Source organism: Chiloscyllium plagiosum, chromosome 2 (genome assembly GCF_004010195.1).
Source record: "Chiloscyllium plagiosum isolate BGI_BamShark_2017 chromosome 2, ASM401019v2, whole genome shotgun sequence".
In the NCBI taxonomy this organism is placed as follows: domain Eukaryota; kingdom Metazoa; phylum Chordata; class Chondrichthyes; order Orectolobiformes; family Hemiscylliidae; genus Chiloscyllium; species Chiloscyllium plagiosum.
Window position 1 is genome coordinate 123533796 of NC_057711.1, and position 14462 is coordinate 123548257.

A 14462-nucleotide genomic window follows, 5' to 3' on the forward strand; every position below is an offset into this window, starting at 1 on the left:
AACTCCTGAAAAGGGTTCTCTGTTATTCCCTAATGTTGTTCTCCCTCTGGAAGGTTTCTGGAAAGTATATCCTGATAATCTACTGTGAGAAAGAAAACAAAATTCCCTTCAAATTGGACCCTTCTATTATTGGACAGAATGGCCTGGATTTTCCACTTTTCCACATTGGTCAGAGAGTCATTATTATAGCATCAATGGGAGTTGTACACGGAAACTCTGAAAATATATCTTCGCAAATTCTGAAGGAACTGTCTCAGAAATTGAACATCCCTCTGGGTGATACCTCGACACCTAGAATCCTCTGAAAATCTCCATCTAAGAACTCAGAGTGCTCTAATGAACTCAGATAAAATAGTTATGCAGGAAAAGTTAAGACTATTAAATGTATAAACTCCTGAATAAGTTTTTAACTGACTCCATTCCTCTTAAACCCCAAACTACATATCCATCCATCCAGATCATGTACATCGCTCCAACAATGACTTGACATTCCCAGGACCTCTCTTCTTCCCCCACTCCACATCTTATCCTATTCTTCCCCTGCTCAGGACATGATACTTCCCCTCCCTCACTTGCTCTGGATTCAAACCCTTTTCTCACCTCAGTCCAGACTCGATATGTCTCTGCATCCTCCAACACCTGAAGCCCAAAGCCTCTTTCACACCTGACAACGCACTGTTTTCTCCCACCTACCTAGATCCACCTTAAAAATTACATCCCTTGCCCTACACCTTTCCCACCAGCACCCTACATAGCTGGTACAGTACCAGTCTGGCATCTTACCCTCCAAATACCATAGCATCGCACACAAATTATGTACTTACCATTTGGCAGCAGCAATCAGAGTGATTCTAGATCTTTAAATTTGAGAACATGGCAGCTGACTGCTGTGAGAAGGGGGTGTAATTCACCTTCCCCCGACAGCTCTGCAAAGTGTCAGAATAGAAGTACTGTTCCACATTTATGAGGGATCCCTGATGGCAATCTGCAAGAGTTTGCCACTCCTCATAAAATCTGTCCCATTATTAATCACATTGCAGGATGTCCTGTGCATGATACCTTCTATTACTCTTTGTCTTCACCTGTACCAAATCTTCATGTCCAAGCAAAATGAGTGGGCTAAAGCGTATGTATATCCTATACAATAACAAGTGGACAGCAGAGGAACCTGTCCAGTTACAGAGAAGTCGTGCCTCATTATCTTTTTTCTGCCTGTGAATATATTGTAATCAAAATTATCAAATCATTATCAGATGTGCTCCATGTGTTTCTGTAATTGACTCTGTCTACCTTAAGATTCTGTTTGTTTATATTAACCACTGAGGTACTTGGCTGCACTGCTGTTCATTTTCTCCAGCTCAAATGCCATGTTATTCTCAAGTCATGGGGTCATCTGTTAAGTGGTCATGATGTCCAGATGAATGCTGGAAGTTCCTGTGCACAAGTCATAATCACTCATCAATATTTCTCAGGGTCCCATTCAAGTTACTCTACTCCTTTGCTAACAAATGGTTAAATAATGAACAAAATTTAGGACAAACTTAATAAGGTTTGATGTGTGCATGGGGTGAAATAGGATTATGTGACAAACAGATCATTCAATCCAATGGGCCCATGCTGGTGTTTGTGCTCCACTTAGCCTTCTTCTCTCATTTCACTGTTAGATCTACCAATATAACCCTCTATTCTTTTCAATCTCATATGCTTGTCTAGTCTCCCCTCCAATGTATTTGTACTATTCACTACAAACACACCTTGATATTGTGACTTCCACATTCTCACCACTCTTTGTGCAAAAATCTTTCTTCAGAATTCCCTGTTGGATGATCTTGTTGACTATTTTATGGTGATTGCCTTTAGCACACACTCCCCACAAGAGAACACACTTTCTCTGTATCCTTTCTATTAAATTGTTCATATATTAAAAGATCAGTGTTAGATTATTGTTCAGCCTTCCTTTTTCAAGAAAAAAGAATCCCAGCTTTTCTATCCTCTCCTAACATGTACACACATGCATTTCTGGCACCATCCTTGTAAAATTTTCAATACCCTCTTTAGTGTCCCTATTGCTTTTGGTGACCAGAAAGGTGTTTGGTGCTCTTTAACTTAGGCCGACTTATGGTTTTATATTGGTTTGACATAACTTGCCTATTTTTCAATTCTATCACTCTACAAATAAAGCTAAAAGCTATTGTTTTTCTTTTTGAATTGCCCATCATTGTAACATCCAATAATCTAATCTGAGGCCCCTTCTTTGAAGGTATTTTGAAAATCCAGATAAATTACTTCTGCATAACCATGATCTGTGGTTCCCTCCTCAAAATTCGAGTAAATTTACTCAAAGCAAGTTATTTTTTGTTGAAGTCCATGCTATTGCTTCATTATTATATTTATCATTTCTAGATATTCTTCTATTTTCCTTTAGACAGGATTTCATTATATTTTCTACTACCGATCTAAACTTCCCTGAACATGGTCTGTTCCGCATGTTACATGCACAGGCTGGATTCAATTGCTGTGTATCCTGTGGCACTATACCATTTCCTATTGAAAAATTAAATATGATTAATAGCCTCTGTTCTCTTTTCCCTACATTCTTGTAGAAGATGTGTTAATTTATTGGGTTAAGTGTTGGAGAAATAGAAATATGACAGTCAACCATTCAAGGGTTTGAATCATACTAATGGAATTCTAGACACTTCTGTAGTTCAGCTTGTGCACAAGCAAGGCCATTAATGGGAAACTCCCCTTCCTTCTATCCTTGAAGAATTCATCTACTGTTTGTTATTTTGCCCAAGACATTTCTTAAAATTGTTGAGAGTTGAATACAGATGGTTGCTGACAACAATGAACTTTTGTGTACGGTACTGTGAAGCCAGGTTCACAATTGATCTTTTGATGTTATAACCTAGTTTTATGCACTGCGATAAAGCCAATAATGAGAAAAGACAGTCATAATAATATTAACTTTTCTCTCTCTGGTTTTATTTGTCAGATAGTTTGTAATGGCAGTTTTTCTTTGCTGAATATCATGTTGATTTTCATACTGCAAACTGAACAGAAATATAATCTCTTTAAAGGTCCCCCATTACAAGATATAGGTACAGCCTTTCTCTGTCGATTTGTATTTTCTCAGTGATGTTGTCTACTGTGATTAGGCAACAAAAGACCCCAAATAATCAACTGCTTATGATCACTGTGATAATATTCTCCATAGGTTTTCCCTAATTAGACAAATGTAAGCTGTTCTCTGGTAACTACTGTTTATTAACGGCCACAGTTAAAGCCCAATTAAGCTGGGAGGGCAAACATACGCTTCCTAAATTCAGCAGTCTCAATCTTAATGTTTAGCTGCTTCACAACACAGTCTGCTGCCTAGAAAAAAATGAAAATCAAGTTAACTTGCAGAATTTAAATAAGGAAAAGTCATTTAAAAAATGTCAGTGTCTGGAAATTAGCCTGATAAGCCAATATTGCATTGACTTTTTTTTGCACATTTCTCCTAAATATTATTGCTTCCAAACTTAACAATCTAATTGTAGCTGGAGAATTGCTTGCAATAACCTCTGTTCCACCTCCTGTACCATTACCTCTGGTGTCCTCCAAGGATCTGTCCTTGAGCCTTTCCTGATATGTGTCTATATGCTAACCCTAGGTTATATTTTCAGATGGCACAACTTTGATTTTTACATCTATGCTGATAACACCTGGCTCCACATCAGTACCATGCCTCCTGACTCTTCCACAGTTACTAATTTATCAGATTCTTATTTGATATCCAGTACCGGAGGAGGAGACATTTTCTCCAATTAAATATTGGAAAGACTGAAGTCATTATTTCCCATCCACATTCCAAACTCTATTCCCTAACAAGGAAACATTCTGAGATGAGGTCAGTCTGTTTGCAAACTTTGAGTCAAATTTGATTCTGAAGATGACCTTCTAACTGCATGCTTGTGCAATCAAGAAAACCCCCTTTTTTTCACGTCTGTAATATAGTTCACCTTCATCCTATTTTAGATCCTCTACCAGTGGAACACTCTTCTATGCCTTAGTAACCTGCAAATTAAATGATTCCAGTCCAAACTGGCTGGTAGTCAGCATTCTAATCTCTGTAAACTTGAAGGCATCCAAAGCTCTGCTGTCCACATCTTAAATTGCAGCATGTTCTGTTACCCTATTTCTGCTCGGCTTGCTAATTTACATTGGCTCCTGGTCAAACAGCATCTTAAGTTCTGGATTTTCCTCCATGCCCTTGCTCATCCCCATCTTCATAATCTTCTCCAACCTCACGATTCTTGAGGATATCCGTGCTCCAGTAATTCTGGCTTCTTTCTCATTATTTACCATAATTGCTTCACCATTAGTGGTTGTTCTTTAAGTTGTCTTGGCCACAAGTGCAGTATTTTGCTCCATACTGCTCCCTGCCTCATTTAAGTCACTTCAAGTGTCTTAAATTGTCCAAGTTTTTTTGGCATCTGACCCTATTTACCTGGATATTCAGCAACCAGACACTCATTGGAACAGGGAGTTGTGCCTTGGGACTGTGTGGATTTCCGAACACACCAGAAACCATGGGAGTTTTCCAGGGAATTGAAGATTCCATTGGGCAAGCCCATTACATGTGGACCCACTGGAAGAATCTATTAAAGACAGAAAACTTAGAAGGTGCCACCTCCATTAAGTTAGTAATTAACCAGGAAATGTTGGTTGATTGAAAGTCTACCTCCTGGGTAATGATTAAGCTGAATCCCCTCCCTTCAACTACACCTCACATTAACACTGACACCTCAGTCTCAGTCCACTGACAAGTATTGGAGTTGGGACGTTATGTTGAGGTTATACAGGACATTGGTGAGGTCTCGTGTGCAATTCTGGTCACCCTGTTATAGGAAAGAAATTAGTAAGGTATAAAGGGTTCAGAAAAGATTTACCAGGATGTTACAAGGAATGGAGGATTTGAGTTATAAAGAGAGGCTGGATAGGCTTGGAAATTTTTCCAACTTGAGCAGGGAAGGCTGAAGGGTGACTTTATAGAAGTTTATAAAATCATCAGGCATAAAGGTGAATGGCAGGTGTCTTTTCCCTAGGGTTGGGGATTTCAAGACAAGGGGGCACATTTTTAAGGTAAGAGGAGGAAGATTTAAAAAAGACATGGGGGCAATGTTTTTACACAGAGTGGTTTGTTTTTGAAATGAACTTCCAGAAGAAGTGGTGGATGCAGGAACAGTTACTGCATTGAAAAGACCTTTAGATAAGTACATGAATAAGAAATGTTTGGAGGGATATGAACAAGTGGGACTAGTTTCGTTTGGGAGTATGGTTTGCATGGACTGGTTGCACCGAAGGGTCTGTTTCTTTGCTATATGACTATCAAGCCGCCCCGTCCTCTGCAAGCTTGTTGCCACAGGCCCCAATATCCGGCCTGATGGCAGTGGCCTCTATACACCAAACCCCATATAGACTCCAGCCCTGACAACACCCCTTGCACACCCCAGCCTTCTCTAATACTCCCCCACTGGTCAATCCAAACCATGACCTGCTCCTTACTGGCTACTGCTGGCCCTGCCAGATCCACCCCCACTAATGCTAAGTACCCCATCACTTAACCTGGTAGACAACCCACCTGGTACCTTACCCAGCTAACCCTTAACAGAGTGCCACCAATCCAATACTTACCCTTCTGCAGCAGCTGCCATAGTGTCTTGCTGTGCTGCTGGACATTTAACTCTCAAAACATCACTCACCAACTGACAATGCTACACTACAGATGAATTGTGTTGAATTATCTGGGATTGTAATTCCTGGCTAGAAATGTACAGCTCAGTACGAAGGTTAAAAAACATGGAATTGGAGTGACAATCTGACTATAATTGCTAGACCTTAGAATATGCTGACCGATGTTTGCTTTGCTGACTCAGTGTCATATTTTGCTTTGTGGTGTTCCTGTGAAATGCCTGAGGGACTGGTAAAATAAAAGGTGCTGTATAAATATAAGTTGTTCCTGTTGTTTTATAAAACCATAAGTTGATCTATCAGGTGATTTATGTGAGAAAAGAAAGTCAAAAGAAAGTGTTAACACATTGAAAAGTTCTTTTTCATTACTTCCAGCTGTGCTTTGACATTGTGGAAACTAAACTAAGCAGAACTCGTCTGCTCAAGTTCCAATTACATACGTGAGAGAATTGTACACAGAGTATGATGGATCCTGGTAGTTCGATACTAGCAAACGTTTTCCCTGTTCTGAAAGTTTTGATTGAAACATTGGCCCAAATATTTTTTTGTTCCCAGGCTGTGTACAGAAAGACAGGAGAATTCCTAGCTCCATGAACAGACTTGTTTTATTTGGCGTTTTCACTGCAGGGCTGCAGGCGAGATTGCAAGTTGAGAGAGATGATCCCAGAATACTTGAAGAGAATGTCCAGGGTGTAGGCAAGATGCATGACAAGCCTGTCTTGGGATTCTGGCACTGTGATTTAAGTTTAAAAATAAAGTTTAGACATTCCCGCTGTCATTTTGCTCACTCCCCGTGCCCGATACATTGCATAATATCCTCTCCCGAATCCCCATGGTGTGCCATGTTCTTTAAGCTGCATAATACTTGTACCTCAAACCTCTTGACCTTCCATACATCCATGTCAAGCCATGTCTCTGTATCCACCACCTTGCCCTGTATAGCATCTAGTCCAATTTAATCTCAACTGCTGTCAAATCAAACCAACCTACACCCCTCACTTGCATCACTTAGCACCTATACCTCCTGTGCCAACTCATCTAATGTCCATCGTCTGCACAGATAAAAAAAATGACGTTCAGTTCAATAAAGTAAGGGAAAGATGGACATTATTGAGAATATCACTGGGTTAATAGTTCACAGGTCCAAGTTAATGACCTAAGGATGGGTTAAAATCACACCACAGCATCTTGTTTCAATTCAAATGGTGCAATCTGGAGTTGAAAGCTCGACTCAGTAATAGCGACCATGAAACTACCATTGTTGTAAAGTGCGTGTAGTTCACTAAGGTCCTTTGATGGAGGTAATCTGCCCATCTTTGTCTGGTCTTGCCTAAATACAACTCCAGATTTAAAGCAATATGATAAAATGTCAACCACCCTCCGAAATAGTCTAGCAAACCACTCGGCTCAGGATTGATTAGGATGAGCAACAAATGCTGACTTTACCAGCAAAGTCCAAATTGCATAACATCACTAAATCAAGAAAAAACTCGCATTCACAAAAATGCATTTACAATCTGTCAATTCCTTCCTCTTAATAAAGTCTTTTAAAAACAAACATTTCATTCAAGTAAAACGAGCATTGAAATTCATAGTCCCGCAAGTTCAAAACCACTTGAAACCATCAAACTGTAATGGAAAACAGCTCAATGTGATAATGGATTCTTGTGAAATCAGCCATTCTGCATTAATGGAAAATGGAAATTCTCAGAATAATGTTACCAGAAAATTAAAATAGAAAACAATATATTTTGCTTTAACTCTCCAGACCACCTTGAAAGGCTCCTTTCACAGCTTAACAATTAGATTAGATACTTTTTATGCACAATCATGGCTACTTTTAACAATCCAAAAGATACATTTCCTCACCCAAAGGCATCCTTACCTATCCAAACTAAAGCTTATGTCCACCAAAAGACACCTCCCTCCGAAGGGCCCTTTATCTCAATCAATGGGTAGATTATCAACCTTCTAACATCCAGACCCTATATCTTGCATCTCCTGGCTATCAGACCTGCACTTCTTTGGTCTAATCTGCACTATTTGAGTTTAAGGCACAGCCTCACCAGAATAATACAGGGAAAGAAGGAGCTGATGATTTAAGTGGTCTTTGGCCTCCAAAATCCAGCCATGCACAAATTGACTCCATTCACACCCCACAAAAATGTACAGTACTGTTATGGGCAGGATTTATGATTTTAGAGAATTTTTGCTAATTTTGACTATGGAGAGCCTGTCGGATCTGGCAATAATCTGGCCATAGTTTTCAATATAGAAGGAAAATTACTACCTTTATGAGAAACACAATTATTTTTCAACAAACTATTGCGGTGTATTGCAATAACCTTTACAGTGAGAGCGTGATCTCAACCTGACCACAGGCTCTGATTGGTTTGGAAATGTTTTGCCCTGTGCAAATGCTGCTCCAGATTATTGCAGACTGATCTGTGCTGGTACATTAACTGAGTACAGGATCAGATTCAGTTTTAGTAAACCAATGAAAACTCACTTGCAAAAGTCACATCTGAAAGAATTCTGTGGGACAGGTTTCTAGTAGTTGAGCACCACCATTGAGAAAAATGTCTGTGGGGAGGGAGTCATTATAAATTTCCTCCAGAAAATTGCAAAATATTAATCTGACATAGAATGCTTTATAAATTCTGACATTATGTGCTTTAATGACAGCTTGTTTGATTAAAGGATTAAAGATAAAATCACCTCAGGTTTTTTTTAATTAACTCCTTGTGCTTGGGCTGTTGAGGGAGATGTTAACACTGCTATTTAGAAGGTATGTTCTTATTTGTGTGTGATTTTTTTGAAGTGCTTTTGTTTTGTTTGAGTTTGCAAACTTCAGGGAAGAAGAACTAAATAACACACTAATGTGAGATGGCATTCTGACTATGTGCTGTCTGTGTTTCAGAGGTGAGTGTGGGCTGGGTGTGCAGAGGTTTCTGGCGATCTCTCTGAAGCTGCTATGTTTGATACAATCTCGCTGCTGGATTGGAATCACTGACTCATTTGTCTTTCGGCTGTTGTGTCTTCTAGAGCCGAATTCGAAGGATGTGGAATGACACGGTTCGAAAACAGTCTGAATCTTCCTTTATCACAGGAGATATCAACAGCTCAGCATCGCTGAACAGAGGTTAGTCAAGTCAAGAAAGACTTTCAGGCATTTTTGCTGGTGCTCCAATAATACGTAGCCAAATAACGGCATGGATACAGTTCGAACAGTTGGTGTTAGGTCTTGCATTCCAAAAAATCATTTCACCATGACTGCTATGATAAAATTCAATATAATAGAACTGCATGCATACGATATGATTAAAAATGTTTATTTTGAGAACGCTAATGAAATTCAGTGATTAAAGGATTAGTTCAGAAATCAGAAAATGAAATATCTAATTAATTCATTAACCAGAGGTTATGCTAATCCTCAATAAGCAGATATACGCATCTTGTTCCAAATTATTGAAGGCTTAGGTTTCCACTGGCTTGCCTCCATCTCTGCCTTTTCTTTTGCAGAGCATCCAACGTTGCCCAACCAGTTGTCCCTGTGAATTATTAGAGAGAAATATTATAATCAATCAAACACACTCAATATTTTTGTCAGTTTATCTAACATTTAGTAATCTTTTTAAAAAATCTATTTCTTCTTCACTTGTCAAACAATACAATCTCTAAATTTACATGGTTAAAAATCACACAACAACAGGTTATAGTCTAACAGGTTTATTTGGAAGCACTAGCTTTCGGAGCACTGCTGCAAATCATAAATTTACATTAGAGGTATAGCAACTGAATAAGAAATGAGTAGAATACTAATCATTTAATAACTGGATATTGACGTTTTTATAAAGAAAGCATTCTTCCGTGCATACCTTCTTGCTAAATCTTGTGATATACCTTATTTTTCCTCCCCCTTTCATCACGAGTAAATCACTTATTTTCCCAAAAGGCTGAAAATTCAATTTCCGCTCATTGCTTTCCAAACATTTCAGCACAATCTAGTCATCGTCTACATTTTTGATCCTTTTTGTTGCTGAGTTTTTTTTTAACTTTGCAAAAATCCTATCAACCAGTCTCTTTTTTTTATGCTGTTCTCCCTTTTCTAGTTGATAGATAGAGGCCTTATCAAATTAAATTTCTGTGATCTAAATGTCTCCACATGAATCAAATGTATTTTTTAAAGATTTATCAAGCTGACTTTTGTGTCTGCCTTAGCTCTTCTCAATCACTCAAAGGTGAAAAAGCCATTTCAGGACAAGCATCAAGATTCATCAAGACTAAGTTGACATGGTCATTTGCACCTATTATTCTATGTTAAAAATTAACCTCAGTTTCAACACAGAAATCCAACTATTACTGAGAAGTTGATTAGAACTAATGTTGAAATGGCCCTCCTTGACGGTACTGACTGAATGAGGTGCATTTTAAATCATCTGAGAAGATTACAAGGAAGACATTGAGATCTGCCATGGTTCACGCAGGTTTCAAGAATAGCATCCAACAGCACTGATGAAGCTTGACACCACCCAGAACAAAGCAGCCCCCTTGATTGGCACTATATCCACAAGCATCTATTCCTCCATGGCTGACACTCAGCTGTGTGTACTATCTGCAAGATGCACTTCAGAAATTCACCAAAGATCCCCAGATACCACCTTCCAAACCCATGACTCCCTCTATCTAGAAGGACAAGGGCAGCAGATAATTCGGAACACCACCACCTTCAAGTTCCCCTCCAAGTCACTCACCATCCCGACTTGGAAATATATCGCTGTTCCTTCACTGTTGCTGGGTCAAAATTCTGGAATTCCCTCCTTAATGGCATTGTGGGTCAACCCACAGCAGGTGGACTGCAGCAGTTCAAAAAGGCAGCTCTCCACCACCTTCTCAAGGGGACAATTAGGGACAGGTAATAAATGCTGGCCCATCCAGCGCTACATACATCCCACAAAAGATTGTTTTTAAATAAAATTCAGCACAACTTGTAAAGCTGGAATGCACTGTCTGGGAGGCTAATTGAGATGAGCAACCTTAGAACCTCTCCAAAATAATTGAATGAGCACTTGAAATGTCATACCTTTTCAAAGATATGGACAGAGTGCAGGAAAGTAGGACTAATGTTGCTTTAGAATATTTTTGTCAGTGCAGACTCAGAAGGCTGAAGGGCCTATTCTGTACTCTATGATTCTTTGATTGTGGTGAGCTGACTGTGCATAATTCCTTCAGTACCAGAGGTGGTGGGGGATGGGGGCACGAGGGAAATACAAATTAACATTGCAGCAATACTGATCCAGTCTTCTGTTGCTGGAGCTTTAGGTGGTGTTCCAAAATGAACTTGAAATGCCAGGTTATTAAGTACAGGTTTTAGATTAGATTACTTACAGTGTGGAAACAGGCCCTTCGGCCCAACAAAGTCCACACCAACCCTCCGAAGCGCAACCCACCCAGACCCTTTCCCCTACATTTACCCCTTCACCTAACACTACAGGCAATTTAGCATGGCCAATTCACCTAACCTGCACATTTTTGGACTGTGGGAGGAGACCGGAGCACCCGGAGAAAACCCACGCAGACATGGGGAGAATGTGCAAACTCCACACAGTCAGTCGCCTGAGGCAGGAATTGAACCTGGATCCTTGGTGCTGTGAGGCAGCAGTGCTAACCACTGAGCCACCAGCACAACTTGTAAAGTTGGAATGCAATTTTAGAGTGTGTACTAATATCAGAGTAAACCCAATGTACTGTTTGCACTGCCAAGCAAGAAGTTCAGTTGATTGCAGCTTCTTTAATCAAATCAACGTACCTAATGGTATAATGATTTGGGTTATTTGCTTTCACTGCTGTGGCCTGAGTTTGATTCCCGCTCAAGGAGGGAGGATTTATTGTTCTTGTACAAACCTTAAAAATGACCATGAATTCCTAGCACTGAAAACAGTAAGCAGAGCAACTCTGCCTAACTCAGTGAGAGTTTATTTAGATGAGCAGTTGGAATGCCGTGGCACATAAGGCTTCATGCCAACTACTTTAAAATGGAATTAAAGTGGGTGGATGTTACAAAAGCACAATGGGTTGAAAGGCCTCTTTCTGTGCTGTGCAAACCTCTATGACATCAATGTATATTTGTGAGACCTTGTTTCAAATAAGCAGGAAAATAGAGCAGAACACGGTGGCACAGTGGTTAGCACTGCTGCCTCACAGCGCCAGAGACACGGGTTCAATTCCCGCCTCAGGCGACTGACTGTGTGGAGTTTGCACGTTCTCCCCGTGTCTGCGTGGGTTTCCTCCGGGTGCTCTGGTTTCCTCCCACAGTCCAAAGATGTGCAGGTTAGGTGAATTGGCCATGCTAAATTGCCCGTAGTGTTAGGTAAGGGGTAAATGTAGGGGTATGAGTGGGTTACGCTTTGGCAGGTCGGTGTGGACTTGTTGGGCCGAAGGGCCTGTTTCCACACTGTAATCTAATCTAATCTAATCTAAACATGCCCATGGATATAGCTTCCATTGAGGTGGATAAGGGCTATAAAACTCTTTTCAGCCCCTCATCACTGATGAAAGCATCAACAGAAGTGTAGGCTGCCTTGAAATTTGACTGAAGCAAGTGACTTTTTCATTTACAGTAAAGAACTGGAAACAAATGGTCATGTACACTTACACTGCTGACTGGAAGGTTATTTTAAAAATGACCAACTCTAATATTTTTTTTAAAATCAGGGCTTTCGATGCATTAGAACTTTCAGATAAACCATGACTTCTCTTAAGTAAGGTCTCAGTACATTGGGTTCATTTTTCTTCTCTGAAAACCCTTGCTCAACATGATCAAAATCTGACAAGACAAAATTTAGATAAACTTTTAAACCTGATATATTATGTTTGGTCTCCCAGTTATGAAAAATGATTTTGTGATTGCACTTCTGGTTAACCCAGTGGTGGATATCACTGAAAGATTTATTATACTTGTTTCAAAGCCTTCTTTCATTCCTCCGTATTATTATCATATTTATCCAAAGTTTACATATTTCAATAAAACCAACAATTGAGGATGCTGGAAACCTGAAGCAAAAACTCTGAAGGAGGGGCACTGGACTCAAAACATTAACTTTCTTTTCTTTTTATAGATGTTGCTAGATCTGCTGAGTTTCTCCAGCAATTTCTGTTTTTGTTACATATTTCACTGTCTGCATGTAGGTTTGCTCACTAAGCTGGAATGTCCACATGGTAAAGAAATGGATTTTCTCGAGAAAATTAGTAAAGTAATACCTTTAAGGAGTTTTGAGAAACAGTGACAAAGCCTCAATCTGACCTCTATGCATATTGTTTTTAAAAAGTGTTAGGCACAACTTTTGAAAGTAATCCCGAACTTGTTTTCTGTCAAACATAAATTCACATTTCTGATTTAGAAGGGCTGCGCAAGGAGCTGATAAAGTACTTGATAAAATGTTCTTCTTCATATTGCAGCCTTGACTCCAAAACTCAATGTGTCCTTGTAACTATTTGACTAATTCAGAACGAGTTATGGGGACTGCAGCTTCCCAATGTTGTTTATAAAGTGTGGATCTTGGAAAAGCGCAGCAGGTCAAGAGCTGACGTTTCAGATGGGACTTTCATAAAGATCTGAGTCATGATGAACGGTCCCAACATGAAACGTCAACTCTCCTGTTCCTCTGATGCTGCTTGACCTGCTGTGCTTTTTCCAACTCCACACTTCATTGACTCTGACTTTCCAGCGTCTCCAGTCCTCACTATCTCCAGCCTGCCGTTGTTGTCAACAAGGGGTTGCACGGTGGCACAGTGGTTCGCACTGCTGCCTCACAGCACCAACGACCCAGGTTCAATTCCAGCCTCAGGCGACTGTCTGTGTGGAGTTTGCACATTCTCCCCGTGTCTGCGTTGGTTTCCTCCGGGTGCTCCAGTTTCCTCCCACAGTCCAAAGATGTGCAGATCAGGTGAATTGGCCGTGCTAAATTGCCCATTAGTCAGACGGAAATGGGTCTGGGTGGGTTCCCCTTCAGAGGGTCAGTGTGGACTTGTGAGGCCGAAGGGTCTGTCTCCACACTGTCGGGAATCTAATCTAATCTGAAAAAAAGGTGTCACGTATTGTTCCAACATGCAGAAGTGTCTTTCCTGAGGATTGTTTGACTCAAAATAAATCTAATTTGCATATCGGTCGAGTGACCATAGCTGAGAAAAATGTGACATTTTACTCACCATTTTTGTTTTTGAAACACTACTAACGTCAGTGCAAAAGAAAAAGCTGAAGCCAATGTCAATGTTATCAGCCAGAAGTGCCAGGTTGATGATCACCTAGGCCTCCTCCAGAGGTCCCTCGATTTAAAAGAGACCTGAGGGACAACGTTTTCTCACAAAAGGTGGTTTATATGTGGAACGAACTTCCAGAGGAAGTGGTAGATGCAGGTACAATTACAACATTTCAAAGATATTTGGACAGGTACATGAATAAGAAAGGTTTAGAGGGATATGGACCATGTGCAGCCAAGTAGGAATAGTTTCATTTAGTTTGGAAAACTTGGTCATCATGGATGAGTTGGACCAAAGGGGCTGTTTCTGTGCTATATGTCTCTATGACTTCATCGAGTCATGCTGACCCATGCCAACCAGATATCCCAACCCAATCTCGTTCCACCTGCCAGCACCCGGCCCATATCCCTCCAAACCCTTCCTATTCATATACCCATCCAAATGCCTCTTAAATGTTGCAATTGTAC

The 14462-nt window shown here is 40.1% G+C and overlaps 1 protein-coding gene across 22 annotated transcripts in view; it reads left to right on the top strand.

The window, feature by feature from the left end:
* Positions 1 to 14462, top strand: part of adgrl3.1 (adhesion G protein-coupled receptor L3.1) — a 682401-nt gene that overhangs the window by 638071 nt on the left and 29868 nt on the right. For all 22 annotated transcript variants that reach the window (XM_043717822.1, XM_043717936.1, XM_043717949.1 and 19 more), the window contains one exon: positions 8782 to 8878. In XM_043717822.1, coding sequence (XP_043573757.1) covers positions 8782 to 8878 — 97 coding nt within the window. The remainder of the gene's footprint in view (positions 1 to 8781; positions 8879 to 14462) is intronic.